The sequence below is a fragment of the Podarcis muralis genome, chromosome 17, assembly GCF_964188315.1.
Source record: "Podarcis muralis chromosome 17, rPodMur119.hap1.1, whole genome shotgun sequence".
In the NCBI taxonomy this organism is placed as follows: Eukaryota; Metazoa; Chordata; class Lepidosauria; order Squamata; family Lacertidae; genus Podarcis; species Podarcis muralis.
In genome coordinates, this window is record NC_135671.1 from 26742438 (window position 1) to 26755570 (window position 13133).

At 42.9% G+C, this 13133-nt stretch overlaps 1 protein-coding gene across 3 annotated transcripts in view; it reads left to right on the forward strand.

Annotated features, from left to right (window-relative positions):
• The window catches only part of ADAMTSL1 (ADAMTS like 1), a 718478-nt gene that overhangs the window by 80107 nt on the left and 625238 nt on the right, over nt 1-13133 (forward strand). For all 3 annotated transcript variants that reach the window (XR_013391089.1, XM_028711677.2, XM_028711679.2), the window contains exon 2: nt 2811-2933. Coding sequence is in view for 2 of the 3 variants with exons in the window: in XM_028711677.2 (XP_028567510.2) it covers nt 2811-2933 (123 nt within the window). In the remaining variant the exon portion in view is untranslated. The remainder of the gene's footprint in view (nt 1-2810; nt 2934-13133) is intronic.

The window sequence follows — 13133 nt, forward strand, 5'->3', positions numbered from 1 at the left end:
GAGACCAGGCAGGTAGGGGAGGGACTACCTGCCCACACAATAGAGGGAGGATCTTACCTGGGAATCCTCACTTGGCTCCAGAGCTTCTCCCACCCCACTCACCCTCAGTCAAGTCTTATTTTGCAGGTTAACTTTTCTTCACATGTATGCGGGCTCTGCTACGTCAAGGTTGCTGTTAAAGGGCCAGAAAGGAATTCCCCTGCATTGGCAGGTTTTGCCTTTCCCGTAGCAAAATGTCACAACTTTGGCAGTATCAGACCTTGGGCGGAATCCTTTAGTCTATCTTCCTCTTTGCAGCGGCGATACCAGGGTTCCCCGTTAAAGGGGTTTCTGAGGGGAGGCTTTGAACATACGCCGAGAGGTCGTCATTGCTCTCCCCTGCGGCGGCGGCGTAACGGGGGCGGCTATCTCTGCTTGAAAATATGTTCTCCAGAGCCGGCCCATCCCCCCCCCCACACTTGGATAACCCTGATGTTCCCTAGGTCCCTGGCTGGGGACTGGGAAGGGATAACACCCAATGCCTGAGCCAAGGTCTACCCACATCTGAAATATAATAAAGTTGTGGCCAATTTAATCCCATAGAACGTTGTCTTGAGTCGTTATTCCACATGACCGGGGGGGGGGCGGCGCCCGAGATCTGGGGGACTCTGCCTGTCCACGCAAATGCCATATATCTGCTCGTGAGTGGTGGACTGGTCCTGGTTTCATAGTTAAGACAAAGTCATGTGGTATATAGACAGATGGGTTAAACCCATAGCTTTCCTAATAAAGTGTAAGCTTTCTGAACATTTCCAAGGTAGCTTTGCAGTCTACAAACCAACCAGGGAAGTATAAAAGCAGCAATAAGAAGTATGAGACAAAAAAAACTGGTATAATAACTTTCTTGGGCCAATTGCTGTAGCAGGAATATAAGTTGTCAAGCTACAAATTGCTGTTCTTTAAGTTCGCCAGATGTGAGCTAACATTACTGTATACTATGCAGGCAGCTAGTAATACATAGTTTATTCCTCACATATTCATGCAACCCCAGTTGAGCTTATTGGTGGCAGAGGGAAGTAGCAGTAATGCCACAAGTTGTGACAGGTGGCTCTCAGCCACTCATTGTTAACTACCCACAGAGCCCCAACCCAGCTGCCATCTATATGTTGTTTGATTGCAACCCTCAATATCCCTGACCATTGGCCATGTTGGTTGGGGCTGATGGAAATGTCGTCCAAAGCACAGGTGAGGCTGATCTGGGACATAGCATTATGATGACTGGCATTTGCAAAGTTTGTATTAATACTAGCCATGACTATACATGGTATAGTTTTGCTCAGGCCTTGTTCCTTTGGGGGGTGGGGATGGGTCACTGGGAGTGGGTCCGCGATACCATTCATTTTAACTCTAGGTGTAGGCAAGTCATGCAATATCTTAATCCATTTTATGAAATCAACATTTATTTCAAGCTACGTCTTCTATACTGTTTATAAATTGTGTCAAAAGGCTTTTCAGCATCTAATGGTAACATTAGAAATTGGTCTTTATTTTTGCTTAAGTCCACCACTAATCTTCTTCTTCTTCTTCTTCTTCTTCTTCTTCTTCTTCTTCTTCTTCTTCTTCTTCTTCTTCTTCTTCTTCTTCTAGATGTTCTTGGTTTACAAAAGTATGTGCAATCTCTCTCTCTCTCTCTCTCTCTTTCCAAGTAACATCTTTTACAGATCAGTTTCATTTGTTGAGACATTAGGAAGAAAAGGGGGAAAGAGGTGGAGTGGGGAAAGGTGGGTGGGGGTGGGTGGGTGGTGATGTTTCTATTATACTTAATATATATGGGGTTATACTTATTCTATTATACTTAATATATATTGTGTCAGTGTCGCTTGTGCAGGTTCTCTGCTATTCACTTGTGTTCCTTTGGTGGTGAGAGAGGTTGGGGTTGGCCTAGGGTGTGGTTGTTTGTTTGTGATTGGCTGTGGTGATCTTTGTTTTCATGAAATCCACCACTAATCTCATATTAACCGCTGCTTGCCTCGTTTTTATAAAACCAGTCTGGTCATTCTCAATAACGGACATTATCAATTGCTGGATTCTAATTGCTGAAGTCGCTGTTAAATTATTTGTATCAACATTAATCAGTGATAGAGGCCGATAATTTGCACACTGAGTGTGATCTTTATCTGGTTTGAGTGCAACTGTAATGTAGGCTTGATTGAATGTCATTCATAAATTACCTTTATCAAGTATCTCTTTGTACAATTGGTGCTGATAGATCCAGTGCTTTTTTTCCCTGGGGGGACGCAGGGGTATGCATACCCCTAAACATTTTATGAATCTTTGTACTTTTGTCCATTTACTGTATTTATTTCCCCCGATTTGAACTATAAAATGATGACTTTCTTGAGTCAAAATGCGAGTACCCCTAAACATTTTCTAATATATGCTTTTGCGTGTCATCTAGATATGTTGTTTATTTTGTTAAAGGAAAGCTCTATATCGTCTGAAACTACATATTTTGGTTTAGCATATAATTCCAAAGAGAACTTGAAAAATTGATCATTTCAGATTCTATAGACTTCATCTTTTCCCACCCTAATAATTGGGATCGTTGCTTTTCTTTTCTTGTTATTTGGGGTTTATTACTCCTGTTGCACTATGCAATGTGTCCATGGTTGGCTGTATAAAAAAAGCTGATCAAATATTTCATTTTCTTATGCATCAGCATATTTCTACGCTGTTCTTGTAGACAGTTCAGAAAATGCTATTCCTTTCTATGATGTTGCCAGCAAAGATAAAGCATTATTTTTCTAAACGATAGTATTTTATGTTTCTAGGTTGGTGGCGACCAAAGCCAGGGAGCCATCTTTCTGCGTGAGTTTACCTTGATTCGGAGAGAGAGTCTTAATGAAGATTTCCTTTCAGATTTGCTGAATACAAACCACAGAATTGAAGATACGGTAGGACCGGCCTATCTTTTAAATAATATGGTGCATGTGAAAAATGGCATTTAGCATTTAGAGTGTTATTCTAAATGGCAGGAGAGAGGAACTCAGAGATATTAGGAAGAACAGGTATAACAGGCAAAAGAGCCATGGTTGGAACTGTTGGTGGCAAACTCTCCTCCCGTAGCAGTGCTCTTCTGGCTCCTTCCTATCCCAGAACTCATAAGGCAGCGGTTCTCAACCTGTGGGTTGCCAGAGCTCAGGGATGATGGGAGTTGTAGTCCAACAACATCTGGGGACCCACAGGTTGAGAACCACTGCTCTATAGCATGGGTAGGCAAACTAAGGCCCAAGTGCCTTCTCAATCCAGCCCGCAGATGGTCCAGGAACCAGCATGTTTTTAAATGAGTAGAATGTGTTCTTTTATTTAAAATGCATCTCTGGGTTATTTGTGGGGCATAGGAATTCGTTCATTCCCCCCCCCCCCCCCCCGAAAAAAAATTGTCCGGCCCCCCACAAGGTCTGAGGGACAGTGGACCAGCCCCCTGCTGAAAAAGTTTGCTGGCCCCTGCTCTATAGTGTAAGCCAGACTTCACCAACTTGCTGTCCTGTGTGTTTTGTTGCACTATAAATCCCAGTATCCCTGAACAATGACTATGCTGGCTGGGTCTGATAGGAGCTGGAGGACAACATCTGGAGGGCATCAGACAAGGCTAGTGAACTATCTTTGAATAGTAGTTATTTTGATGGGACTTGCGTGAGCCTAGTTTTCTCTAGATTTTGCCTGCTTTGTGCTAATACACTGAATTTATTCCATTGTTTCTGGTGTTGAAATCCTATCCCTGAAATTAAACAGAGGCATATATTTTTTAGTTAGCATTTGTTCCTCTTTCCTCCTGTCTTTGCCTAAGTTATGCAAACCATAACCATTCAAACTCCTCCTGCTGATTCAGTCTATCTTTTCATTTGTGGACAACAGTCCAAGCGATGGAGGTTATTGTGTATCATTTTGTGTTTGTTAAGATTGTGATGCTTTTAGCATATGCACTTTTACAAGGTTCTGTGTTGTATTTGGAGAAGACTCTCTGATTGTATGTAGTTGTTTCTTCTTGGTTATATAAATTTATTTTTTAAAAAGCAGATACAAAGATAATGCTTTGTGCTGCAATTCAGCTGCACTTGTGATTGTAGAGTGGATATCACTGGTGAGAACACGGTTGACTGGAACATTAGAGAGATGAGGATTGCGAAGATAAATCTTGCTTAGGTCAAAGAACATACTTAACAAAGAGGATGGATGCATTAAGAGGATGGATGCAATAAACAGTCCCCTGGTAATCCATCTGCTTTTCGGCAAACCATCTCTAGGATTCTCACAATCCCACCCAAAGAGTTCACACATCAGGCAAAATCAACACTTTGTTTTTGCCGTGTATAAATCTGTTGGTGAGACTCATAGTAGAATCAAGCAATGCTTTACTGCCAAGACAAAAAGATTCTTTGTGAAGATGATGCGATTAACCCTCACTGTGATTAATGATGTGTGGCTTGAATCTCTGTGCATCGAATGTGATGCTCCATAGACCAGCAGGCAACCTTTTGTTAGTTTTGTGTCTGTTTTGCTGGCTTGGCCTGGGGTTGTATTGAAATACATTGGTCTTGTGCCGGACTACAAGTATTTGTACACGGTTAACAAGCGATAGTACTGTGTTAATTATACAGAAAGTTCCAACCAGAAACTATTTCTTCTCAGTAAGTTCATTTTATTACTCAATATAACATAAGGGGGGGGGGAGCTTTTAAAAACAACAGCAACACACACCCTGATAGCTATGCTACATCTTAAATTTTCGTTGAGAAATTATATATTCTTTTGGTTGAAAATCAAAATCAGAAAATTTGCCAGAAAATCAAATCAGTTGAATGTGAATGAACAGAATATGAACAGGATATTTTAAAACTCTGTGGTCCAAAGGAAAGCAGAGCAATAAGTTTGGCACCAGCTTGGCTGCAGGAGTTGAAGAAAAGAGGTGTTCAAGGTGCTATCCAACCATCTTAGGGAACCTGCTCTGCATTTGTGTAGGGTTTACTCCTCCTGAGGAAATCCCACAAGGCAGTGGAGGTTTAGGATCAGAGTTTTCATTATCCCATATGGGCTAAATTACCTGTATTTTTCGCTCTATAGGACGCACCAGACTATAAGACGCACCTTGTTTTGGGGGGAGGAAAACAAGAAAGAAAAAAATTGAATCCCAGAAGCCAGAACAGCAAGAGGGATCTGGCTTCTGGGATACTGTGTGGCTGTTCTGGCTTCTGGGATAACAGTGCCAATCCTCTTCAGGGCAGCAGGATGAAGGCTCCCCCTGCCCGGAAGAGGCAAAGGCAGAAGCCAGGACAGGTGCCTCGCTGAAGGGGTGCTGTGCAGTTCTCCCTCTTTGCGCCGCACCTCTCCTTCTCAGGAGAGGCACTGCACAGTTCTCCCTTCGAGCGAAGCTGGAGAAGGAACAGAAGGGTCTCCTTCCTCCTCTGGCTTCTAGGACAGGCGCGTTGTGGGGCTGGCGGTGGGGAAAGCCGAGCTTGTGCGGCTGGTGAGGGAAGCTGTGATGGCCTGGGATTCCGAGTCTGAGAGCGATCCGGAGGAATCCCAGCCGGCACAGGAGTCCCCGCCTCCAGGGCCGGCTGAACTGGGGCAAGGCCTAGATGCTGAGGAACCTCAAGAGCAGGCACCAGGTGAAACCATTCTGGCCCCAGAGGTGCTGGAAGACTCAGTGGCTACAGGTGAGCCTTCCCCGGGGCCCAGTAACCCTTTGGCCTCTCCTGATCTGCAGAGGCTTAGGGCAGAGAGGCGAAGGGAACTGGTGTCTCCCAGGAGGAGTGCTCGCCTTAAGGCCAAGAGAGGCGGGGCTTCTGGGGGCCGGGACCGCCCCCGGCCTTAGAAGAAGATAAAGGTCAGGCAGCCCGGTCCCAGGTTGCGGGAGCAACGTCGTTGTGGAGTACCTGTTTTACCCAGTCCTTGTTCGGCACTCCCAGTGTGCCTGTTCCTCGCCCGGCTTCCTGTTTCTGACTCTCCGGTGTTCCTGTTCCTCGCCTGGACTCCTGCTTCTGCCCTACCAGTGTTCCTGTTCCTCGCCTGGCTTCCTGCTTCTGCCCTACCATCGTTCCTGTTACCCCGCCTGGCTCCCTGTCTCGGACCTCGCGTCTCATCTAGTGATCATCTACCCTGCTAGAGACTCTGGACTGATCTTGGCCTACGGTAATAGTACCTTATTCCCCCTGGGACCAGCACAGAAGCCCAGGTCCCCCCCCCCCCCAGCCCCAGGGACCACACATTTGCTCCATAAGATGCACAGACATTTCCCCTTAGATTTTAAGAGGGGGAAAGTGCGTCTTGTGGAGCGAAAAATACGGTACCAGGCTGACGAGTTCCATCTGCCCCTCAATTCCCTTTACAGCACATGCAGAAACTGCCTTTTTGACCATTGGATCCACTATTGATCTCATCCGATCAATCCCCTGGAGCCTGTCTCCACATGCAGGGGAAGTCCATAACTCACCTATTTTAGCCGGCCAGCCAAAGCCTTTCACAGGGTGTAGCCGCTGTCGCATATTGGCAGCTTCTAGGAGCCACAAATGAGTGCTGAGTTCAGGGTGGGGACCAAAGGTCACCCCCCCCAGGTACTACCCCTCTACCACCCAATACACTCCAATAGTGGTGTAGAACTATCTAAATACAGTGGTACCTCGGGTTAAGAACTTAATTCGTTCTGGAGGTCCGTTCTTAACCTGAAACTGTTCTTAACCTGAGACACCACTTTAGCTAATGGGGCCTCCCGCTGCCGCCGCACAATTTATGTTCTCATTGTGAAGCAAAGTTCTTAACCTGAGGTACTATTTCTGGGTTAGCTGAGTCTGTAACCTGAAGCATCTGTAACCTGAAGCATCTGTAACCCGAGGTACCACTGTAAATAGTGGTTGCTGATTCTATCACTCAAGGGTTTCCTCCTAGAATACTCTTCCCTACATTCTGAATCTGATGCTTTATTGGAAGGTTTAGCACTGTGTATTCAGATTACTTCTTATATCACAGGTTCCCAGTGTGTGGCCCATGTTTGCCTCTAGACAGTTCCATCCTTATTTCAGACATCATGATATATCAGTAAATCACAGTGTTTAGCTGGTGATATATTGCGATGCTGAAAACCATATCAATGGCCCAGCCCTGTCAATGGGCTATCGGTGGTTTGCGGGCTTTATTCAGATCACCTGCAGCCTGACTTTAGCATCTAGCACAGCTCATTAAATTGGTGAACAACAGACAGAAAAATGGTCTGCCTAGATACTCTGCAGTTATCTATTTCTCTGGGGTGGTGGTGGTGGAATTTGGGAACCACGGTCTGAGATTATAGCACAGTAGCATAAGACTAAAAGGCCAGACTTTATGGCTTCATGACAAGAGTATTGTTACATTGTTATCTGCAGGATAATCAGATAATTAAAACAAACTTTTATTTAAAGTAACAATGCATCAATTAGAAATTAAAGATTTATTCAAAATAATAAAAAAGCTAGCTGTGATTTTCTCCCAGAAAAACTTAGTAGTTGTTGCTAGATATCAGTCTAATGCAGTGGTTCTCAACCTGTGGGTCCCCAGATGTTGCTGGACTACAACTCCCATCATCCCTGAGCTCTGGCCTTGCTAGCTAGGGGTGATGGGAGTTGTAGTTCAACAACATCTGGGGACCCACAGGTTGAGAAAGGCTGGTCTAATGTGTATTCATCACCATCAATGACAACCGAAGCAGTATTTGGGCGGCCTGGGGATCAAGTCCCCAAATTCTGTTGTTCTGGAATCTTAAGGATGGATCTGTGAGTTACGATCCTGTAGCCCCATAGGCCCCCATTATGCAAACACTGCACAAACATGATACAAAAATAGCAGTACAGCGCTTCCAGCTTTAACCTCAGAAATGTGATGTTTCTGCCGGCCAGGGGAAGAATTCTGCCCCTGCCCCCAAATCTTTATCATATTCCATCTTTTGCTAAACTCATAACTTAAAATTAACTAGAGAATGCAGTCCAGCAATGGATTCCATGTTTTCTCCAGGGTATCCCTATTTACCGTCACATACCCTCAGTTTTGAACATTAGAAACAGAGAATTAGAAAATAAATTTAAAAAGCAACGGTTATATGTAAAATAACAATGTATAGACTCTTAAGGATTTAATGTTTCCTTAGTGGTTTTCAAAATGGACTTTTAGGAATATTACGTGCTTTTTTAATTGGTTCGTTTACTTCTTAAACTTATGATTGGGCATCAGGTGGTTAGATGTTAGCAGAAGCATATTTAACCCTTTGCTGACAGGTTAAATGCACGAATGTTGCAGTGAAGGCATGATGTTTTCATCTTCTTGCAAGTGGTGTGATGCTTAATCAAATCTGCCAAATATTTTATTTGTATGCCCTTCTTGACCCAAACACTGGATTCGTAAAAGCAGTTTCTCTGTCAGTGTAGGGTTAAAGATCTTGTTTGTACTAACAGAAGAAGTAATCAATGCATTTATTTATTTACAAAATGTTATGTATAATAAACATATACTGTTCTTGTTTTGACACCATTGATAATGACTGAAACAGCAGTGATCGGGCACTTGTCCATTTGGTATTTTCGTCTTAGTTTTGGAATTCTGTGTGTAATATATGTGTGTCTAATATATAATAAACTAGGTATTTTGAATAGCGTGTATAAACGAATTGCATTAGTTTTACAAATGTTTAGTATACATTTTCCCCTGCCCTTTTTCCTTTTGGTGTATACTGATGACCACATGCCACTAGTACTGTTTATTAGGATCATTTATTTATAAAATATTTATATACTGCCATATCATAAAACATCAGGTGGTCGTAAAACAGCAAAACATAAAACACTATTAAAAACAGTTTGGCTTACCTATCACATCATGGTTATTTTCTCCATGCATGGATAGAATAACCACTGTAATTTGAGCTGGAAATTGCAGGAGTGTGGATGCAACAATGGCTTTGTTCCAGATTTGTTTCCCAATAGGAATCACCTCCTTTATTTGTATCTTTTTTAAAAACAAGCTTAGCTCTTTTTAGCTGCACTGCACTGAAATACAATATTTACATTTCTCTAAGTGGTCCCACAGTTCAAAGAAGAATTCCTGCTGCTGTTGCTGGAGCCTCAAGTGCTCATTATAAACAAAACTCTGAACTGAGGAAAGCAACAGTTCTTTGCAGGTAAAAAGACAAGGTCTGTTACTTGGTCTTGAAGGAGGAAGAGTATATATTTTGCAACAAAAGAAGGGCCAGGGAACCTGGGAAAGAGTTCCAAGGTAAGTGCCACATCAGCAACCACCTGGCTTAGACTGAGCCTCCATAGGAGATGGAGACTCCTCTTCCTGGCTCTCAGAAAGACCCTGGTCTGGGCAGGATGTCACATGGATTTCTTCTTCCAAGTATTATTATGTAAACAATAGCCTTGAGGAGCTAGCTGTTAGCAGCTTGGGTGAATTAGATTGGAATAATCACAGCTTCTGGAGTTTGAAGGGCTTATTCATGCAAGAACTTCTTACAGGATTGGTGGAGATAGGAGAGAAATAGCACACACATTGTTTGGAGAAAACAGCAAACAAAAAAATGGCTCAGCTTTTAGGCATGGAGTTAACTTAGAGAACTACAAACAAAAGCAGGCTAGATTGCTATACAAACAGTGCCTTCTGTTTAAAACAGAAGTGGTTTAAAACAGCACATGAATTGACTAGGATATTTAGAGAAGAAAATGTATTTGCTTTCCTCCAACAGTAGCTAGGTAGTCTACTGGCAACCCTGATGTTCCTGCTTGACTTGTCATAACCTCATTCCCTCTGGTCCGTAAGCCCTTGAGTGAATCTGGTATCCATTTTGGAGTTTTCAGCGCTTCAGCTGGAATGGTGGGGAATGGTGCATTTCTGCAAGAATGGTGTGTTTTTTGGGTTTGGTGGCTGTGCTGTTTGTTGGCAGGTCCTGCTTCTCCTGTTTCTTTGAGGAAATCTCACATTCAGGGGTCTGAGCATGGCTGGGCTAAGGGAGCTTTACAGTTTTAGTTTACTGTGGATAATGAAAAATGGGATAAAATTCTAGCACACATATTTGCACAGTATCAAACAGGTTCCCACTCATTAGGTCAATGAAAAGGTACATGTTGTTGTTGTTGTTTAGTCGTGTCCGACTCTTCGTGACCCCATGGACCAGAGCACGCCAGGCACTCCTGTCTTCCACTGCCTCCCGCAGTTTAGTCAAACTCATGCTGGTAGCTTCGAGAACACTATCCAACCATCTCGTCCTCTGTCGTCCCCTTCTCCTTGTGCCCTCCATCTTTCCCAACATCAGGGTCTTTTCCAGGGAGTCTTCTCTTCTCATGAGGTGGCCAAAGTCTTGGAGCCTCAGCTTCAGGATCTGTCCTTCCAGTGAGCACTCAGGGCTGATTTCCTTCAGAATGGATAGGTTTGATCTTCTTGCAGCCCATGGGACTCTCAAGAGTCTCCTCCAGCCCCATAATTCAAAAGCATCAATTCTTCGGCGATCAACCTTCTTTATGGTCCAGCTTTCACAGGTACATAGTCAGAAAAGGTACATAGTCAGAAGCAATTAAGACCACATTTATGTTACCATTGTTATTTATCTGTATACGCCTGGACTTGCATATATACAGAGCCAAACTTCTAGGAAAACATCCTAGATATTTTATTTGGTGGGAGGGGGGGTCTAAAATGAAAATAGTAGGAAGTAACCAAAGAAGAATGGTATACAGCTAAGTTACCTATCTGTGGGACCTAGGGCAGTATCTGGGCAAAAATGAAGCAGCCCATTATTTTGTCAGTTACTGCTTACAAATTCTATGATGAGAAAAGCCACCTAAAATGTATAGGAGAAATCAAGGAAAGGTGAATGGGAACTGGAGAGGAAGTTCATTATGTGTTCTCCATATTTGTCTAAGTTAGTCCTCTGGCAAAGAGAACCAGGTTGTAGCTACATGTCTATAAAGTTGGGGTCTGCTCAAGGTAAGGAAGCTCATTGAGAAAACAAGATGAAAAGGATTAGGTCCAAGTGCCATTGATAATACCATTCAAAGAAGGAAGATCCTCTAGCTTTCTTGATTCCTGGAATGGCTAAGAGAAATATGCTTTTGCTTGTGGAACAAAAAAGTAACGTCCTGCCAACGTTACCTCTCTGACTATGCCTGCTCTAGCATTTTCTGATATCTTATGTCAGGCGTAGGCAAACTCAGCCCTCCAGATGTTTTGGGACTACAATTCCCATCATCTGTGACCACTGGTCCTGTTAGCTAGGGATGATGGGAGTTGTAGTCCCAAAACATCTGGAGGGCCGAGTTTGCTTATGCCTGTCTTATGTTAATGTATGGTTTCTAGGCCCAGAGACGGTGCTTATACCACCAAATGCTTTGAGACTCGGCTTCTTTGTTATTTTCCATGCCAATCATCTTGCTCATCTTTCTCTCCCCCTCAGCATGACATGTGTCTCATTCTCATTTAGAGCTCTTTTGGCCAAAGCAAATGGAGAAGGGTGGACTTCTCCACCAGTAAAGGAAAAGGGTAGGGAATGCATTCGTTGTATCCTCTTAGTGCCTGGGAGCACAGCCTCCGGAGAAGATGTTCTGTTGACCTTGCCATCAGATTTAAGTACAGGACTCTGCTTCTTTAAAACTCTTATTCTTTAAAACAGCCCATGAACCAAACACTCAGGAGAAAGAAGGTTCAAAGATGTCCCTGGACCAGAATCCCAACATTTCACAATGGTGTTTAAGCTGCTAGCTTTTAAAACTGGTCATGCTCGATATTTTCACAGAGATTCAGATTCAGAAAATAATGGCCCATGGAGAGTTTTGGATGGTTTCTTATTAGCAAAGAGCACTCACTACTGGAAGAGATGTGCCATTGCATTTAATTAGATGAGCTTGTACAGATATTCAGAGCATATGCTACTGGAGTCAATGTTATAATGATTTTATGCAACACATCCTTCTCTTCGTTCCATAAAAAAGAAGTCTCTGTGGTGTATGTGACAGAAATGGAAAGATGGCAAAGGACACAATCCCTGTTCTTCCATGCAAATTCATTTGTTGGAATGAATAGAAGCAGTATATTTGTCCTGTCACTATGCAACAGGATGTTCTCCTGTACAGATCCTGCACTTGCTTAAACCCATACAGTCGTATCTTGGTTCTCAAATGCCTTGGTACTCAAACAACTTGGAACCCAAACACTACAAACCCAGAAGTAAATGTTCTGGTTTGCAAACTTTTTTCAGAAGCTGAACTTGCTCCGTTTTAAGTGTTACGCTTTCAGTCTGAGTGCCACACTTCCGTTTTGAGTATTACACTGAGGTCTGTTTGCTATTGCTATTTATTTTGCGTTTTTGTGACTTTTTTGTTTTGTTTTTGTGACTGTGTGGAACCCAGTTCAGCTACTGATTGATTGATTGTGTGACTGCAGTACATAGTTTATTGCTTTCATTTTTTGGGGTCAATGGTCTTGTTAGATAGCGAAATTCATATTAAATTCCTGTTTTAGGGGTTGTTTTTAAAAGCTTGGAACAGATTAATCCATTTTGCAGGACTTTCTATGGGAAAGTGCACCTTGGTTTTGGAACGGACTTCCGCAACGGATTAAGTTTGAGAACCAAGGTACGACTGTACAGCAAGGAAATATTTTCAATGAGTTTTTGATAATACTTGTCTTGATGAAGTTCAAGAGGGGGTTGTAACCTGATATGGTTGTATGTAAACTATGTACATCTCAGCCTGGATAGCTCAGTTGCGTAGAGCATAGTGCTGATACCGCCAAGATTTTAGATTGGGCTAGACAATCCCCAGGCCCCTTCCAATTCTACGATTCTGTTTATGGAATGGATTTCACCTCTTGCTGGTCAGTGAATAGTGGGATTATCAAGGATCCTCAGTGCAACAAACTGAGTTACAAAGGAATGCAGTTAGCAATCTTAATTTAAATCAGGATTCCATCAGGTCTGTGATAAAAATTCCTGGATTAGTTGTTTTTTTTTAAAGTTTTGTTTCTTTTACTGGAGCTCTGATGCTGAGCTGTTTTAAAAGAGTGATCTTAATTAAATCCCATTTTGTTCCTGCTTCAATTTGTTGTTGAAAGTGTCCAAGAAATAATGTTTAAGCATAATT